Source organism: Nesoenas mayeri (genome assembly GCF_963082525.1).
Source record: "Nesoenas mayeri genome assembly, chromosome: 15".
NCBI lineage: Eukaryota > Metazoa > Chordata > Aves > Columbiformes > Columbidae > Nesoenas > Nesoenas mayeri.
Genome location: NC_137559.1, coordinates 4,978,658 through 4,994,933, shown reverse-complemented (window position 1 = coordinate 4,994,933; position 16,276 = coordinate 4,978,658). Strand labels below are relative to the sequence as shown.

The window sequence follows — 16,276 nt, the reverse complement described above, 5'->3', positions numbered from 1 at the left end:
CCATCCCTGGAGACATCCCAGGCCAGGCTGGACGAGGCTCTGAGCAACCTGAGCTGGTGAAGATGTCCCTGCTCATGGCAGGGGGGGCACTGGGGGAGCTGGGCAGATCTCTTCCAACCCAAACTATTCTACGATTCTATGATTTGGTGTTAATTTAGACCAAGCCAACCCTGCACAGGAGGACCCAGCAGATAAAAGACCTGCACATGTAGGCTGTGGGTTTGTCTGCTGATAAACCTGTGTCTCGTAGAGGGAGGGTCTGACAGGGGCTGGCATGATGGAGTGGTGTGAGGTGCGTTAGACCCACCAACCCTTCTGCCACATGCCCTGTTCGATCACTGGAAGTGCCGCCAGCCCAGCAGATCCCCAAGCTCCTTCCCCATCTCTCTCTCTTCACCTTCCAGGAGGCCATTCGAACAGACTCTGTGGACGGGCATACTCCGGAGCGCAAGGACAGCCTGCAAGCAGAGCCTGGAGAGACACTACCGTCCCCAAAGCATCTTCAGAGCACCTTCACCCCCAGCCCACACCATCCCACAGCCACGTCCCTCCCGGGCACCCCTCCGCTCTCCCCCCCGGCCTCCCCGCACCGCCACCCCAGCACCCTGGCGCGGAAGCACAGCCATGGCCAGCACAGCGTCCCCAGCCGGCCACCCAGCCCGGACAGCAGCCACCCCAGCCCCGAGGGCGGCCTTTTCGAGTCCTCCGACCTGGCTGACGAGGAGGTTCGGCACATCAACAGCTCAGCCAAAGACTGGGGAGGGGAACACTCGAACGCTGGGAGCTGCTCGACTTCGCCGTTCATCTCCCCAGCCCCATCTCCAGTGCCCCTCAAGAACTGCAGCACAACCAGCCTCTCCGGGGGCAGCAAGGAGAAAGACTTGAAGAAGTTTTACAGCATCGATCCGAAGGGCTTCCTCACCAAGCCCAGCTGGGCAGACGACCAAAGGCGACACTCCATCGAGATCTGCCCCTCCGTTGGTGACAGGGACTTTGAGGATGCGGCTGAGGACAAGCAGCGCTCCCCTGCTCACATCCAGGCGGAGTCCGAGTACATCCACGGAGCCCGGAGGAAGAAGAAGATGAGCCCACCCTGCATTTCTATAGATCCTCCTATGGAGGATGACGGCGGGGCGGCCTCACGCACCAAACCCTCCGAGAACAGCATGTTGCGGCGACGGACCCCGTCCTGCGAGTTCCCGGCGTACCGAGAGTCCCTGGAGCTCGCGGAGAGCCAGCCCGGGGAACCGGGCTCCAAAACGGAGCGGCGGGGCCAAGCCCCGTGCCGCGGGGAGCACCTCACCATCCCCAACTTCTCCTTCGAGCAGTTGGACGGCAGCTCCTCGAGCAGCCTCTCGGATCTCCTCCTGAACAGCGGACAGTCCGCGCCGGACCCCGGCGCCTCCGAACTGAAACAAATGGATCACTTAAAAACTCAGTGGAGCAACAGCGAGAAAAGCAAAGAGCTCCTGGGCGGCACAAAGAGCCCCCTCCGCAAGCAGGACTTGGTCCCCGTGACTGTTGCGACAGAAGAAGATATAGATGACCCAGTATAGCTGACTGGGAGCGGGGAACGGGGGGGTCTCAAGGGCTTGACACCAATGTGGGTTTGCGAACCGGAGGGATGGGGCGGCTGCAGGTCTCGGGGTGGCTGCTCTCTCGTTTGTTTAGGTCGTTTGTTTTATTTCTCGCAGTCACTTGTTCTTAAAGCGCTGTGGAGGTTTGCAAAAAAAAGACAAAAAAAAGACAAAACACACACACACACAAAAAAAAAAAGGAGTTTAAAAAAGAAAATAATTAAAAAGAAACCAAACAAACAGGTGGATGAAACGGTGATGGGATTTGGGGTGGGGGGAGCAGCTTTGCTAAGTGGTTTGGGGTTTTTTTTCTAAAGGGAAGGTGGAGTCAATTCGGGGGGTCGCTTTGTTCCTCCCACCCCGCTCCGTGGCCTCAATCACATTGATTCGGGTTCAAGGTGGTGGTGGTGGTGGTTGGGATTTGGGGGATTCTCTTTGGGTTTTGTTGTTTTGTTGGTTTGGGGGGTTTTTATTAAAGATGCTCAGCTTTTAACAAGGCACCTTTTTGGAGATGTCACGTTCCGCGGGAGTGCCCAGGAGATGGGAGCTGTATATTGTCTGTATATCAGCAGTTATATAAATAGAAATAATGTATTTGTGAGATACAAAACAAGGAAAAAAAAAGACCAAAAAAAAAAAAAATACCCACAAAAACTCTCTCTTCATAATGCACATATTTTTATAGAGAAACGATACTGGTTTTTTGCATTACATGTGACTCCGCAACTGGGTGGTGTTTTCTTGGGTTTTATGTGGAACTAGTTATTCCGGCCATTTGTTTTCCAAATGTTTCTCTTCTTTCTTTGCTTTCATTTTGTTCCTCTCCTCCCCTCCACCATCATCCCACCAGCTGCTTTTCACAGCTGATGCTTTAGACGTCGCTCTCATCTTCCTTTTGTACTTTAGAGGTTGTCCTACCTACAGAAGAAAACCAAATCACTACTGAATTGTAGCCAGTGCAATAATAAGTTATTCATTCTTCCTGTCTGTACAACTGTCCTGTTGCTTTCTTTTTTTTCCTTTTTTAACTGAAATTCAGGTTAAATGTCGCAATAATCTGAACTAACGTGCACAAACACAGTTTCTTGTGTTACAATGAAAAAAAAAGAAAAAAAAAGATGAAAAAAATGAAAAAGTTAAATTTACAGAGAAAAAAAAAGAAAAATAAATAGTAAATTATTTAAGAAATGTATTTTGTTTACTGCAGTTCAAAGTAAATTATTGACACAGTGTGTAAAGGTATAAAGAGCTGTCTTAGGTGATGTCCTCCGTGAGCATTTCAGCTCATGGTTTGTCCCCCTCAGAGCAGAAACGCCTCCGAAACCGTCACCGTCCCGTCCGCGCTCTCACTGTCGGTTTCCCCTCCGCACCCCCTATGGACACATCACCAGCTCCGACGGAGAAGCCTCTGGAGGAATTCAGGTCACCTGTTAACACCACTTTTCTTTGTTTTCTCTTTTTGTTTTGCAGTTTTGGGGTTGATTTTTCTTTATTTTAGCCTGGGGTCCCTGTGCCCTCCCCACCCCTCATCCAGTCCCTCTCACCACGGGACAGCTTCGCCGTGGAAAGCTGATGCCGAATAAAAGCAACACCGGTTCCGTCGTGAGGACGGATCACCAGGCGCCGGCGGCAAAAGACGAAACAGGAACAACATTTTTTAAAAAAAAGAAGAAATTAAACCAGTCTTTTTGTTTGGCTCGTTTCATGCCGCTTCATATTTATGCATTCACATATATCTTCTGTTATTTATGCATCCATTACTCTAACGGAAATGTATCTTGTTTCACATGTATTAAACTGTATAAACTGGAAGCCTGGCCTGACTTTGTGCCGTTCATGGCATTGGGAGCCGCTCGGCGAGTCCCTCCCCGCAAGAGCCGCCAGATGTCGAGCGGCTTCGTGCCGCTGCCGCCGAGCACCTGCGCCACTGTAATTAAGAGTCATTGGGATTATTGTAAATAATTACTCTGTCTCGGTGGGATAGCAAGGAATTCCAGAAAAGCACCATAAAAGTCGGTATTAATAGCACTTTGGGGATGACGATGAACTCCTTGTGTTGCGGTTTCAGCAGGAGCTGGATGGGAGGAAGGCGGTGAAGTCCCCGGTGTGGGCTGGATCCTGCCTGGGGCGTCATGCTGTGTCCCTGGGTGATGGGACAAGCTGCACCTGCAGCTGCTCGGGGTGTAATTACTGCTGGAATTATTTCGTTTTGCTGGGAACAATCCCCTGCACCCAAATCCCCTTCTCGGTGCCCCGGAGTTGGAGGAAAAGCCTCTGGCCAGGGGGTGATGGGGCTGGTGGTGACAGAGGTGGCTTGTGGCACAGTCAGAGGGGTTGAGGACATGGCAGCGTGTTGAGGATGAATTCCGAGATGATGATGATGATGATGATGATAATGATGATTGATTGATGATGATGATGATGATGATTATTATTATTATTATTACTATTACTATTATTACTATTATTATTATTATTTTCCTCCTGTGGCCCAAGCCATGGCCGCCACATTGGTGTGAGATGGCTGAGTATGGGGGACATCAACATCCAGGTGCCAAAGCCTCGATTTTGCAACAGGAACCACAGATTGGAGTTGATTAAATGAGGCTCCAGCTGGGTAAAAAGCAGACAAGGGGCTATATTTTATTTTATTTTATTTTATTTTATTTTATTTTATCTATTTTTTTATTATTTTATTTTATGCCAGCAGAAATGTAAAGCAAGGCAAAGAAGAGGTGCTCCCGCTGCCTGTCCCCCGGCCAGGAGGGACAGGACAGGCTGGGAATGTCCTGCAGGACGAGAAACCTGTGGAGAGCACCCAAAATACACAACAAGTGCCGGGAGTAGGCTTTATATTATGAACCATCTCCTTTATAAGGAGGTAACTTGTTGAAACCATAATGGGTTTTTTTGGGCAAACTGCTGCCAGGGAAGAGGTTTATTATAATAATGATGAAGAAAAACAGGCAGTTCTTCCCGAGGAGCTGTCCTGCCGCTGGGGGTGTGCGCTGCAGCCACGATCCGTCTGCAGCAGATGGACAAGAGTAGCAGAGTCCACCTGAACTCTCTAAGACCAGCTAGTGACCATGAATTGCTCCCCAATGTCTCTTTTGGGGATGGTCACCTGGACGTACGGGTACAAAACCCCAGCGCAGTGTCCTCAGCCCACACCTGCCCGTGAGCAACCAGAAAAACATCATCACACCACCAGGTTTCATTTCCCTGCTGATTGAATCTCTGCCACGTTAAGCAATTTCCAGCAGGGTCGCATACAAAGGTTACGTTGCTTAAGATCAGTGAAAAGTAGCAGGTAAATGCAAGTCATTATTATTTAATTGGATCGATATCTATTTTGCATTTTTAATGCCAATTCAGTTGAAGCCATTTGTCAGCCAGACGCTGCCCCAGCGCTCCCAGTTACAGCAAAACCACAGGGACGCAGCGTTAGGCCAGGCTTGCCCAGAGCCGGTTCAGCAGCTTTTGAGGAGCCGGGATCAAACAAGGATTAAAAACAATCGTGTTGAGGAAGGGCAGAGGAAACCAGCACTAAGTGACTTGAAGAGCCTTCAGATGGTCTCTGATCAAGGTTGAATCGCAGACGACATCCATCTGAAATTCTCTTTGTCAGACTGGGGAGAAAAAATAAAGAGCAAAAAAACCCAAACACAACCAAATCTGACTCCATCCCAGTGCAATCACAGACAACCTTTAATCTGTCAGGGCCATGAGATCATACAGGTCGCATGAATACTAATAGGCATTTGGTATTTATACGAGCTTTCTTAGGATGAATAATTAAATTGACTTTATCCATTAAACCTTCCCTATTACACTTTAACTACGTGGTTGTGTTTTAATGGCTGGGGCCATCGCATCTTCCATACGAGGGGGGTTAATTAGCAGTTTCAGCGCAGCCTCCCAGAGCCGCACACCAGCAGCACTTGTGTCTCTGTGTCTTATGGGGTTTTGTTCAGCATCTCCATGTCTATCTGCTGCCCAGGAATAAAGAGAAAATGGCAGTGACCCTCATGTCACACCACAGGAAAGAAACCGGATTAATTATTTGAATATTTGATTGCAATACCCTGGAACGGCTTCATTTGTATTCTGCTTTGCCACACTCGGAGGCACAAGCTGCCGAAGGCTCGTGGTGACGGCTCCGGGATTTGCTGCAGCTGGGGGGGCAGAACGGGGCCCTCCTGTCCCTGTCACCTCCAAAAAACGCAGCTTCCCTTCCCCTCTCCTCTCCAGAGCCTGGTTATTGCTTTTATTCCACACACCCCACAGGAACCAGCTCCCCCAGCACTCCTCGCCCTCTCCCCCTTCCTGCCGGCACGTTAATTTATTCTGACTGGCTCAGACCAAGGCACTAATTAATTTTCCTCATTAACAAAAAAAAAAAATAAATAATAATCTCAGAAATGGTAACAAGTGCCAATACAAATTGATGTTTCCTAGAAGAGCGGGCATTTCACAGCTGGTTGGCAGCGACACCGCCTGTACCCAGCGGGGCTCTGCCAGGGGCATCAAAGCCGGACCCCAACCTGCTTAATTACCCAGCATAACGAGGGAGAGCACAATATCAAGTATTGAAATGTCCGCTTTGGGTTTTTACCCTGGTTTTCTGTTCTACGGGGATGTTGGTAAAACGTGCTTGGGCTGAGGACGGAGGGAAGCTCCTGAGGTTCACACCTGCGTTATAAAGCACAATGTGTCCCCCCCATCCCAGCAGAGGTGACAGGGACCCTTCTGGTGCAGCCACCACCTCGCGCCTCATTTCCCCCCTGCCTCGCAGCGTTCAGACACATAATGCAGATATGCATCCCACCTGCCCTGCCCAATTACCTTCCCAGCAAAATAAATGTCTGGGAAAACATAGCAAGAATTCCATCAAGAACATCCTCCTCTGCCATATCGTTGGACGTCAGGAGAATTATGGTCCTTCCAGGCCAACTGGTTGAGCAGCGGGAGGGAATTGCTCTGGGCACAGAAGCCGAGGCCGTTCCAAGGGTCAGGATGGGTCAGGCTGGCAACGCTGTGCAAACAGTCTAAAAATAAAACCGGTTTAACGCCAATTAATGACACCATAAAACGTATCGCACTGGCCATCAAGCAGGTGTTGATCGTAAATACTTGGGATCAAAAATAAACTTTTCCGCTGTGCCATTGCATTGTCATTTCTGTCTCACCCAACTTCCCCGCGCGCTGGCTGGAAAGAGTAAATCAGCCCTGAGGTTGGTTTAATCATTCTTGAAGATGTAAAGGGGACAAAGTACCTGAGTTCTGGGTATTTCCCTGCAGCACAGGAATTCCCAGCGCTCTCTGTCCCAGACAGCAGCGGCTGGACCTGCCGTTCACATCAAGAGCTCCACAATTATTGCAATTACACCAAAGGAGCCCAGAGACAGGGTGATGGGCACCAGGGACACACCAGCAGCTGTGTCACCATCCGAGAGCTTTTCCCAGGATGAAGAAGAGCCCCAAACACCCCAGGGAGGATTTCCCTCAGTCCCTTCACATATCACAGGCTCAGGGCAGGTCCCAGAGAAAAGGTGAATATTTTACATGGCCAAGAGAAACAGCAACATCATTAAATAACACCCGTGGAGCCACCGTGATCCGAGAGTTCTCATTGTGCTTGGAAATCACACTCTCTGATGCATCATTAATTAAGATTTCCAGCACTTCCTTGCTTGGGATTTCATGCTGCTCATAAAGATGAAAAATGCAGCTAATGAGAACACGACTGGCATGCAAGGGAGGAAAGAAAAAAGGTCTCGTTATGACCAGGAGGAGACAGGCACAGATGACTCATTGCTGCCGAATAACCACCATGACTCCTCCTTGTCATGGGCAAGGTCTCCCGGTGCTGATACCAACTCCTCCAGCAGCTCTAGATCACTTGCCACGCAAGAAAAACCCCTTGAATTGGCTCCTAGGTAGCTCTGAGGTATCTGGTAGCCAAGCGAAGTGTTAATTACACAGCCTTGCTAAGTGCATCAGACAGCTGGTCAAGAACTGGTTTATTTCCCCCCCCCCCCGATAATTTTCAGTTCAAATGAATTATTTTCTCTGAAGCATTTCTGAGGGGCAGGGGAGAAAGGGTAAAATCTCAGCCATTCCCTCCTATTTCTCCTGATTTTCCCCCATGCTTCTCTTGGCCAATTTGCTTGCTGAACATTAAAAAAAATAATCAAATAAAACCTGAAAAATCTAGTTGAAATAGATATTGACAGAGAATACATCTATTGGAACACGGGAGGTATTTTTCAGCATGAAGTATAATGGATCTTTACCTTCAGTCCACTATAAACACACACCCCTCTCAACATGCAAGGCTGTATCTTGGGGCAATTAAATACCCTTCAGGTCGCTCCTAATGAGGGGAGCATCATCTCAGATGCAGAAAGGAGGCAAAGGGATGAAGCTGGTGGCCCAGCACCATCACATCAAACCTCTGCGGGGAAACAGCGAGACCTGGTCAGCAAAACTCAGCAGTTTCAGCTCTGCAGGGCCTCAGCACATTCATCTGCCTTGTTTGCACACAAATGAAGAGAAGCTGCTAAATTAATGTATACTGTGATTAAGCTAAAAAAGACGTGCCCATCGTTAACTAATTGACTTGATAAATGCTTCCTGACCACCTGCAAAATGAGGGGATATCTTTCAAGTTTTAGATCCTTCTGCATGACAAGAGGGAGACAGAAGATTAAATAAAACACTGTTTAGAAGTAGTGTTTAGTTTATATTGAACTAATAATTAACAGGTGTATAGTAAGTAAGAAACAAAATAGTTATAATTAAATTAAAAAATTATTTCTTACTGTAGATATATGTCAAAATTTTCAAAAATTGTAATGCATATATAATAATTACATGAATATAAGCAACAGAAGAGCATGCAGTCTATGGAGCACTTACGGAGGATGATCCTCAGCGCTGATAAAATAAAGAATATCACTCAACAGTGTAATTGACTCTGCTGTAATTCCTCCGTTTCACAAACCTCACCCCCTCCTTTTAATTAGAGCAGGCTAATTAAGCCAATGCCATCCCATTTACCTTCCCACCATACATGTGGCCACATCCAGACTTAACGAGAAACAATGTGCGCCCAGGGGAATCATCACCTGGGGCACTAATGACCCCGGAGCCTCTCCCTCTGCTCACAGCACCCTAGCAACCCCCCAAGAAACCACAAAATGCCCCATTTTCCCCGATCCCAAATGCCTTATTTCCCTGGAAAACAGCCCGTGGTGATGGAGCGATGGGGCCGCTTCAGCCCGGCCGGCAGCTACATCTAGTGGCCAAGACCCGGAGGAGGCGCCAGACCCCGGCTGTGCTTTAAAAAGAGCTCGTTGGGGTCTATACAGGCTAATATATATATATATGTATGTATATATATATATGTATATGTATATGTGTGTATATATATATGTATATGTATATGTATATATATATGTATGTATCGAAAGGTTAAAATATGAGGTGGTATGAAACAAAGAAATAGACTTAACAGCAGAGTCAGTTCTACTGTTAAGCAGCATTCTTTATTTTACAAGGACTGGGGATCATCCTCTGTAAGTGCTCCAAAGGCTGGATGCTCTTCATTGCTTATATTCACATAATTATTACATATGCATTACAATATTTGGAAATTCTGGCATACATCTATACTAAGAAATAATTTCTTAGTTTAGTTATACCTGTTTAGTTTCTTACTTACAAAACATCTGTTAATTATTAGTTCAATATAAACTAAGCACTCTGCTTCTAAACAGTGTTTTATTTAATCTTCTGTCCCCCTCTTGTCATGCAGAAGGATCTAAAACTTGAAAAACATCCCCTCGTTTTGCAGGTGGTCAGGAAGCATTTATCATGTCAATTGGCTAATTATGGGTGTGTCTTTCGTAACTTAATCACAGCAGACGTTAATTTAGCAGCTTCTCTTCAGTATGAAGAATAAATGTGGAGAGTGGCCATGGGTGTCCTGGTGGGGCGGCCAGGGGGCTGTGGGGTCGCGATGAGGGGCGCAGGGGAGGGGGTTACGGCTGGTCCCGGGGGTGTCCGCCCGCGTTTGGGGAACCCCTTAGAGCGGGCGCTCCGCGAAGCGCCGCCGGCCCAGGAATTCTGTCCCGGCCGCCGCCCCGTCCGTATCCATGGCAACGGCCGAGCGCGGCCTCCTCGCACCGGCGCGGCCCCGCCATGGCGGCCGCCGGCAGCCCCAGCGTCTTCCTGCTGGCGGTGAACGGGCAGATCGAGAGCGGGCAGGTGAGCGCGGCGGGGCGGGAGGGCGGCCCGCGGGCCCCCGGAGGGGCGGGGAGGCCGGTAGCCTGGACACAGCCCGGCTGGGGCCTCAGCGGCGCGGGCCCTGTAGCGTGGCCTTGCCCCGGGCCTCGGTTCTCTCACAGAGCCCGGTCCCGGCGGGAATCATCGAATCGTTTCGGTTGGGAGATCGAGTCCAACCGTTAACCCACCCCCGGCACTGCCCCATGTCCCTGAGAACCTCATCTCTGTCCAACCCTCCAGGGATGGTGACTCCAGCACTGCCCTGGGCAGCCTGTTCCAATGCCCCACAGCCCTTTGGGGAAGAAATTGTTCCCCAGATCCAACCTCAACCTCCCCTGGCGCAACTTGAGGCCGTTTCCTCTGCTCCTGGCGCTTGTTCCTGGGGAGCAGAGCCCGACCCCCCTGGCTCCAAGCTCCTTTCAGGCAGTTCAGAGATCAGAAGGTCTCCCCTCAGCTCCTGTTCTCCAGCTGAACCCCCCAGGTCCCTCAGCCGCTCCATCACACTTGTGCTCCAGCCCCTCACCAGCTCCCTCCAACGCATCCCCTCTTGAAGAGAAGCTGCTAAATTAATGTGTACTGTAATTAAGTTGCCAAAGATATACCTATCGTTAACCACTTGACATGATAAAAGTTTTCTGACCACCTGCAAAATGAGGGGATATTTTTCAAGTTTTAGATCCTTCTGCATGACAAGAGGGAGACAGAAGGTTAAGTAAAACACTGTTTAGAAGCAGAGTGCTTAGTTTATATTGAACTAATAATTAATAGGTGTTTTGTAAGTATTTAACTAAACAGTTACAACTAAATTAATGAACTATTTCTTATTAAAATGTATGTAAAATTTTTCAAATATTGTAATGCATATGTAATAATTATGTGAATATAAGCAACACAAGAGCATCCAGCCTTTGGAGCACTTATGGAGGATGATCCCCAGTGCTGATAAAATAAAGAATGCTGCTTAACAGTAGAATTGACTCCGCTGTTAAGTTTATTTCTCTGTTTCACTCTCTCCCGCAGTTCCCTGGATATGACGACCTCTACTGCAAGTTCTGCTTCGTCTACGGCCAGGACTGGGTCCCCACAGCGGTAAGACCCTGTCATACACCCCTGAAAACAGCCAGACCCTCTGGCGGTGTGTGTGTACGGGCTCAGCGCAGCCCCTGGCTTGCGCCCCCTTTCCCCGCAGGGCCTGGAGGAGGGAATCTCGCAGATCACCTCCACGAGCGACGTCTCGCCCACCACGCTCGTCTGGAACTTCCCCATCGACATCACCTTCAAGAGCACCAACCCCTCGGGCTGTGAGTGCTGGGGGAGGTGGGATCCGGCACGCACACCGGGCATCTCTCTCACACCCGCTTCGTTTGCAGGGCCGCAGATCGTGGTGAGCGTCTACGGACCGGACTTTTTTGGGAATGATGTGGTCAGAGGTTATGGAGCTGTTCACGTTCCCTTCACACCCGGCAGGTGAGGTGACAACCTGGCCAGGACTGAAACTGAGACTTTTTTCTTGCAGTTACTGTGTTGTTTCAGAAACAAAAATGCTCCTGTATCTCCTTATCATGTCTTATCTATTTGGTACAAATAACACAGATTTTTAGCAGCAGTCCCTGGTTATTAAATAATTTTCAATAATCCTGTAGACAACTGTAAAGTCAAAACGGGCACGTAGAAAGCCCAGGTGTGAAGCACAGTACGTTACCTCTCCCCCATTGCTCTCAGCACATGCTAAGCTTTCATTCCCACTACTGCAAGTGCAGGAAGATACACTCTTCCTATGCAAACAAACCCTTTCTTAGTGGAAAGTGAAGTGTTATACTTTGAGATGTTCAGTGGTCTGATGTATTTGAAATTCTGGTACATTTTTAAATATAAAAAGTATAGCCAGTGCTGTTTAGGTTGTTTCTTAAGTTCTCTGCATCTCATGTTTGTTTTAGGCACACAAGAACCATTGCCATGTTTGTTCCAGAGTCCACATCTAGGCTGCAGAAGTTTACAAGGTAATAATTAAATAGTTTTTTTTTTAAAAAAGTCCATCTTGCTCTTGGATTTAACATAACGTGTATGAAATTGGTTTCATTTATTTTCATTAGACAAAACTTATCTTGGGTCAAAGTAGATCAGCAGTAAAGTGAACCAGTCTTCAAAACCCTACTGCAAACAAAGGCTGGAGCCTGATTAACACCCCCCCTTTTCTTTTAACATGTATATAATGAACTGTATCAAATCTAAACATTAGTGGATGTATCCAATTAATTATTTTCTGTCTTCTTCTCCAAGCTGGTTCACAGGGAGACGTCCAGAATTCACTGACCCCAGAGTGGTGGCAAGGGGAGAAGGACGAGAAGGTGAGTCCTCGAGAGCTCCTGACCAGAACCCGCACTTGCCCATCTAACTTCTGTTGAAAAAAAGGCCAGTTGTTCCTGTTGAGAACAGTCCTACCTGGGTGCGTAAGGATTTCAACAACTATTCAAAAACCTCCTTTAACCAGCTTTATTTACATCTTCTTTCTTCTAGTAACCAGGGTGCGATCTCAAGGCTTTGTGACCATTTCTTTCAATGTGGTGACCAAAGACATGAAGAAGTTGGGCTATGACGTGAGCCCGAGTGACATGCAGAACCCTTCCCTGGTGCCCACAGAAGGGATCCCCAAGTATTGAACTCAGAACTGAGACGTCCAAGGCCTCATAGAGAAGTTAAACACTTAGAGGCATTTTGTGGCAAATGGAAATGACTATGTTGACTAAACCGAGAAAATTTCACTTGAGAGCATTATTCCAAAAGAAACACAAGCCCACGCGGCTTTGGAATAATTACTTAAGCATAATGCTTTCAGAAAGCATACAGGTTGAAGTATTATGTTAATTAATATCATCAGATAAGATTTAGCATTTTTATGAGCAATATCAGACTATCTCAAACTAAGATCTGTAACAAAATATTTTTTATAACAGCCTTTTTTACACGATTTATATGCTTAAAGAATAGGAAAGTTTGAGGTTTTAGCTGTTTTCCTATGCTTAAAACACCGTTGCAAACTGAGTTATTTTTACTGAAGTTGTTTGGGTGGTTTTGTTTTGGGTTTTTTTTTTTGTTAGAAATAGGAAATTGAACTTATTCGCTTCTTTTTGGAAGGTGTGATAGGAAGCGTTGTAGGGAAATGCACGCGCCCTTCTCTGTGCCATGTGCTTCCCTCTGCAAAAGCAACAGCAGGGTTTTTTATATCCCCACATAGTCCTTTAGAGTTTGTGCAACTCATTAAAATAGCTCAGGCACTGTAAAAACAAACCCTTCCACTTTTGCTGGGGTGTTTTATTCAGTGAAGCAACCTGGGCTTTTGCATTTAGAACAAGATGCTGACTTTTCCATTTCCAGATTTTCTGCATCAAGCTTCAGGAAGACCAAAAAAAAAAGTTCTGGTGGAACAAATAGCATTTAATTGCAGATCTTGACTAAAAATAAACTTTCTGCAAATAAAGTAGTTTCAGTAAGGCAGCATTTAGCTCCAAATCAGGTAGGAGAGGGACTGAGCTGCACAGGAGGGGCAGAAAGGACCTTCTCCCTCCTTAGTTGGTCATTCCAGCCAGCACAACACAGATAATGGATAACGCACTGTGACTTTCCTGAGCTGGTTCTCTTATCAAAATAAAAGCGGTAACAAAGCAGCACGGTGACGTTCTGCTGGGTTTTGATTCGTTTGTGCCAGAGCAGATGTTTCTAAGTCCTAAATCATCCCAGATCTGAAATTCTCACAGGTACAAAAGAAGCGTATGCTACAATGAAATGACTAATTGCTTAGTCACTGTCATATTTAAATTTAGGCATGTCATCTCTTGTGTTCGACTGCAAATTCCAGGAGATGACTGTGAGGATGACTTAGTGTGAAACCACCCTGTAAGTGACCTTGGAACTGGAGAAATACAAGTAATAACACAGCGTGAGGAGCTGCGGAGCCTCCAAGACTTGTATCAAATGAAGTCAGAGTCAGTTGTTATTTCATGCTGAGCAGTGTGATTGAATAAATATAATTTCTGAAAGGATAACGCAATGACTGTAACTTTTCTGTATTAGCGTATTTTATAGTATTTATACTTTTCCAAACATGGTCACAGCTGATTTTTTTGTCTTTTACTTTCTTCCTATCTTGTTTTTGTTGGTTCGACACTTCCAGTAAGCTCCTCCACCAGTTGTTTTGGCAACGGTTGTAATCTCTGAACTGAGTCACGTTGGAATCCAAACTAATAAGAATTTCCTGTTGGCTCAGAGGAGACGCAGGAATTTTGTTTCCTTTACAAAAGCATTTGGGAAGCAGCTACAGTAGCAGGATAAACATCTGTGTTTGAAATACTTGAACCTACAACTGCTTAAATATCTTTTTTCCCTTGAGCAGAGTTACCTGCCTCCCTAATTAGAGCAAAACTGTACAACAGTTTCTAGTCACGAGAATCCTGTTAAACCCAGATAAAGCCCAGACTTTGGGGGCGCAGGGAATTTATTCAGACCTGGCTTTGCCATGCGGTGCTACGGCCCATCTGCTGAACTGCTCCCATTTCAAACGAGTGGTTGGATGTTCACCACACCGAGACCGACTTTGCACAGCGGCTCCAGTCACAGCTGCAGGGACCCTCAGAAGCGAGAAAACGGTGAAAAGCAAAGGTTTGAGGAAAAAAAAATCTCCCCAAACTCCATAAAACAGTATTTAAGATCCGTGACTAAGCGGATCCCATGCTGCTGCCTGTGTTGTTCAGGCTCTTTACCTGTTCTCTCTGGGCTTGGTTGGGTTTTGCCATGTTTTTCCCCCCTCAGTGTTTCCAGTACGTTCTTAAGACCCTCATGTACCTTCTTCCAGGCCTCACTGTGTTTGGCCTGTGGGAGCTTTATGTCTGACACAGGGATGTTTTTAAGCGTTTCCCCAGTTCAGTGCCATTGTTCCAAGAGAGAACTGTTGATATCTCTCATAAACACGCACTCCTCGGCTTTGCTGCTGCCTTTCTGACGTTCTGGAAAGCTCTCTTTGGTGCTCAGGCCCGGCAGAGCGCCTGCAGCTGTTTCACGCTGGGGAGACTCTCTGGAGTACAGACAGACACAACACTGTGCTGCTGGGTGACATTAATAAGGAAGGGATTTATGACCTCTAAGTGTTCCTTGCAGTCAGTGTTAAAGGTTAAAAAGAGCCTTCGCTTTAAGACCAGCCAAAACCCAGCCTTGCGCTACTCAAGACTCAAAGTAATTTCCTTGACCCGCTCTCCAGGCAGCTGGAACCACCCTGCTCGTTAGTTAATCATTCTCCCTTTTATTCAAAACTGGACTAAGTTCCCAGCCCCATGTAACACTCACAGATGGCAGCACGAGGATGTCAGCTGGTGCTGCAGCTCCTGTTTTGTTACGCTTAAATCTCTCTCAGACAGTGAAATTGGCCATTAACCTCCTAATTCAAGATGGGAAGGAAAAAACTGTCTATTCACAACATGTGTCCTGACACAGGGGGAGGTTTCAAGGCCACCAAACCAGAGTGAGACCCGCTGGAGGGGAATGAAGCCTGTGAGGACGTTGCAGCAGCTCTTGTGATCAGGAGCAGCTCTGGACCGTGCTCAGTTCATTCTGCTGTCATAGACAAGGACACGGACTGAGCATCAGCTTGGGAATCAAACCCTTCAGAAAACAGAAAATCGTTTGCACGGCCCTTAGGAATGGATATTTGCGGCCCTTTCCGCCAAAACTAGAAGCAGCAGCATCAGCTCCTGCCCTCTTGTGGCAGTTTTCAACCTTTAGAGGTTGCTAACAACAATTGGCTGACAAGACTGCATGAAAAACACCCAAGTTTTTCCCGTTCCCACACGGAAAATTGCTCAATGCGATGGTGCCGGCTGCCCCTGCCCCCAGAGCGTGGGGCAAACTTCTCCCTGGGCCACGAGCTGCCGCACCGGGAGAGGAACCGAACCAGAAATCCGTGCATGAGCGAGCACTCGAGAAACTGTCTTCGTCCTGAGGCTGGCAAGGCTATTTTACAACTGCAGTAGTGCAGCAGCCAGAATTTATCTCCATCTGAAAATGAGAGGTCTTGCGGATGGATTAAAGCTGACAGCGACTGCTCCCAGCAGCGGTGTCGGGTCAGGAGCCGCCTGTGAAATACTCAAAAGGAGAGGAAAAAAAAAGACAAAATAAAATACAAAACCATAGAAGAGCCAGATTTGAAGACAATTGAAGCTTCAGCTCCGATTCTACCTGGGCTTGTCACTGGCAGCGTTTCAGCTCATTGCAAACCAGCCCCAGGATGACCTGTTTGTGCCAAGGTCACCAGAGCATTGTGCCAGGACCTGCTGTCTGGGGACACAGGGCTGGATCCACGGTCTGGACAGGGATCTGTGGGCTGACAACAGAACAGGACAGCTGGGGTGGGCGGTAAGGGC

At 47.5% G+C, this 16,276-nt stretch overlaps 2 protein-coding genes across 2 annotated transcripts in view; both read left to right on the top strand.

The window, feature by feature from the left end:
• The window catches only part of CACNA1H (calcium voltage-gated channel subunit alpha1 H), a gene marked incomplete at its 5' end in the record, with an annotated part of 222,698 nt that extends 220,282 nt beyond the window's left edge, over positions 1-2,416 (top strand). The window contains one exon of the mRNA XM_080353920.1: positions 405-2,416. Within this exon, the coding sequence (XP_080210046.1) occupies positions 405-1,556 (1,152 nt within the window). The 3' untranslated portion in view covers positions 1,557-2,416. The remainder of the gene's footprint in view (positions 1-404) is intronic.
• Positions 2,417-9,782: 7,366 nt separating this feature from the next.
• Positions 9,783-12,738, top strand: B9D1 (B9 domain containing 1; the record flags this gene model as incomplete). Its single annotated transcript, XM_080353662.1, has 7 exons — positions 9,783-9,848; positions 10,887-10,955; positions 11,056-11,167; positions 11,237-11,333; positions 11,804-11,866; positions 12,147-12,214; positions 12,384-12,738. The coding sequence occupies 7 exons, from the start codon at positions 9,783-9,785 to the stop codon at positions 12,524-12,526; spliced, it is 618 nt and encodes a 205-aa protein (XP_080209788.1). The 3' UTR covers positions 12,527-12,738.
• Between the last annotated feature and the right edge of the window lie 3,538 nt (positions 12,739-16,276).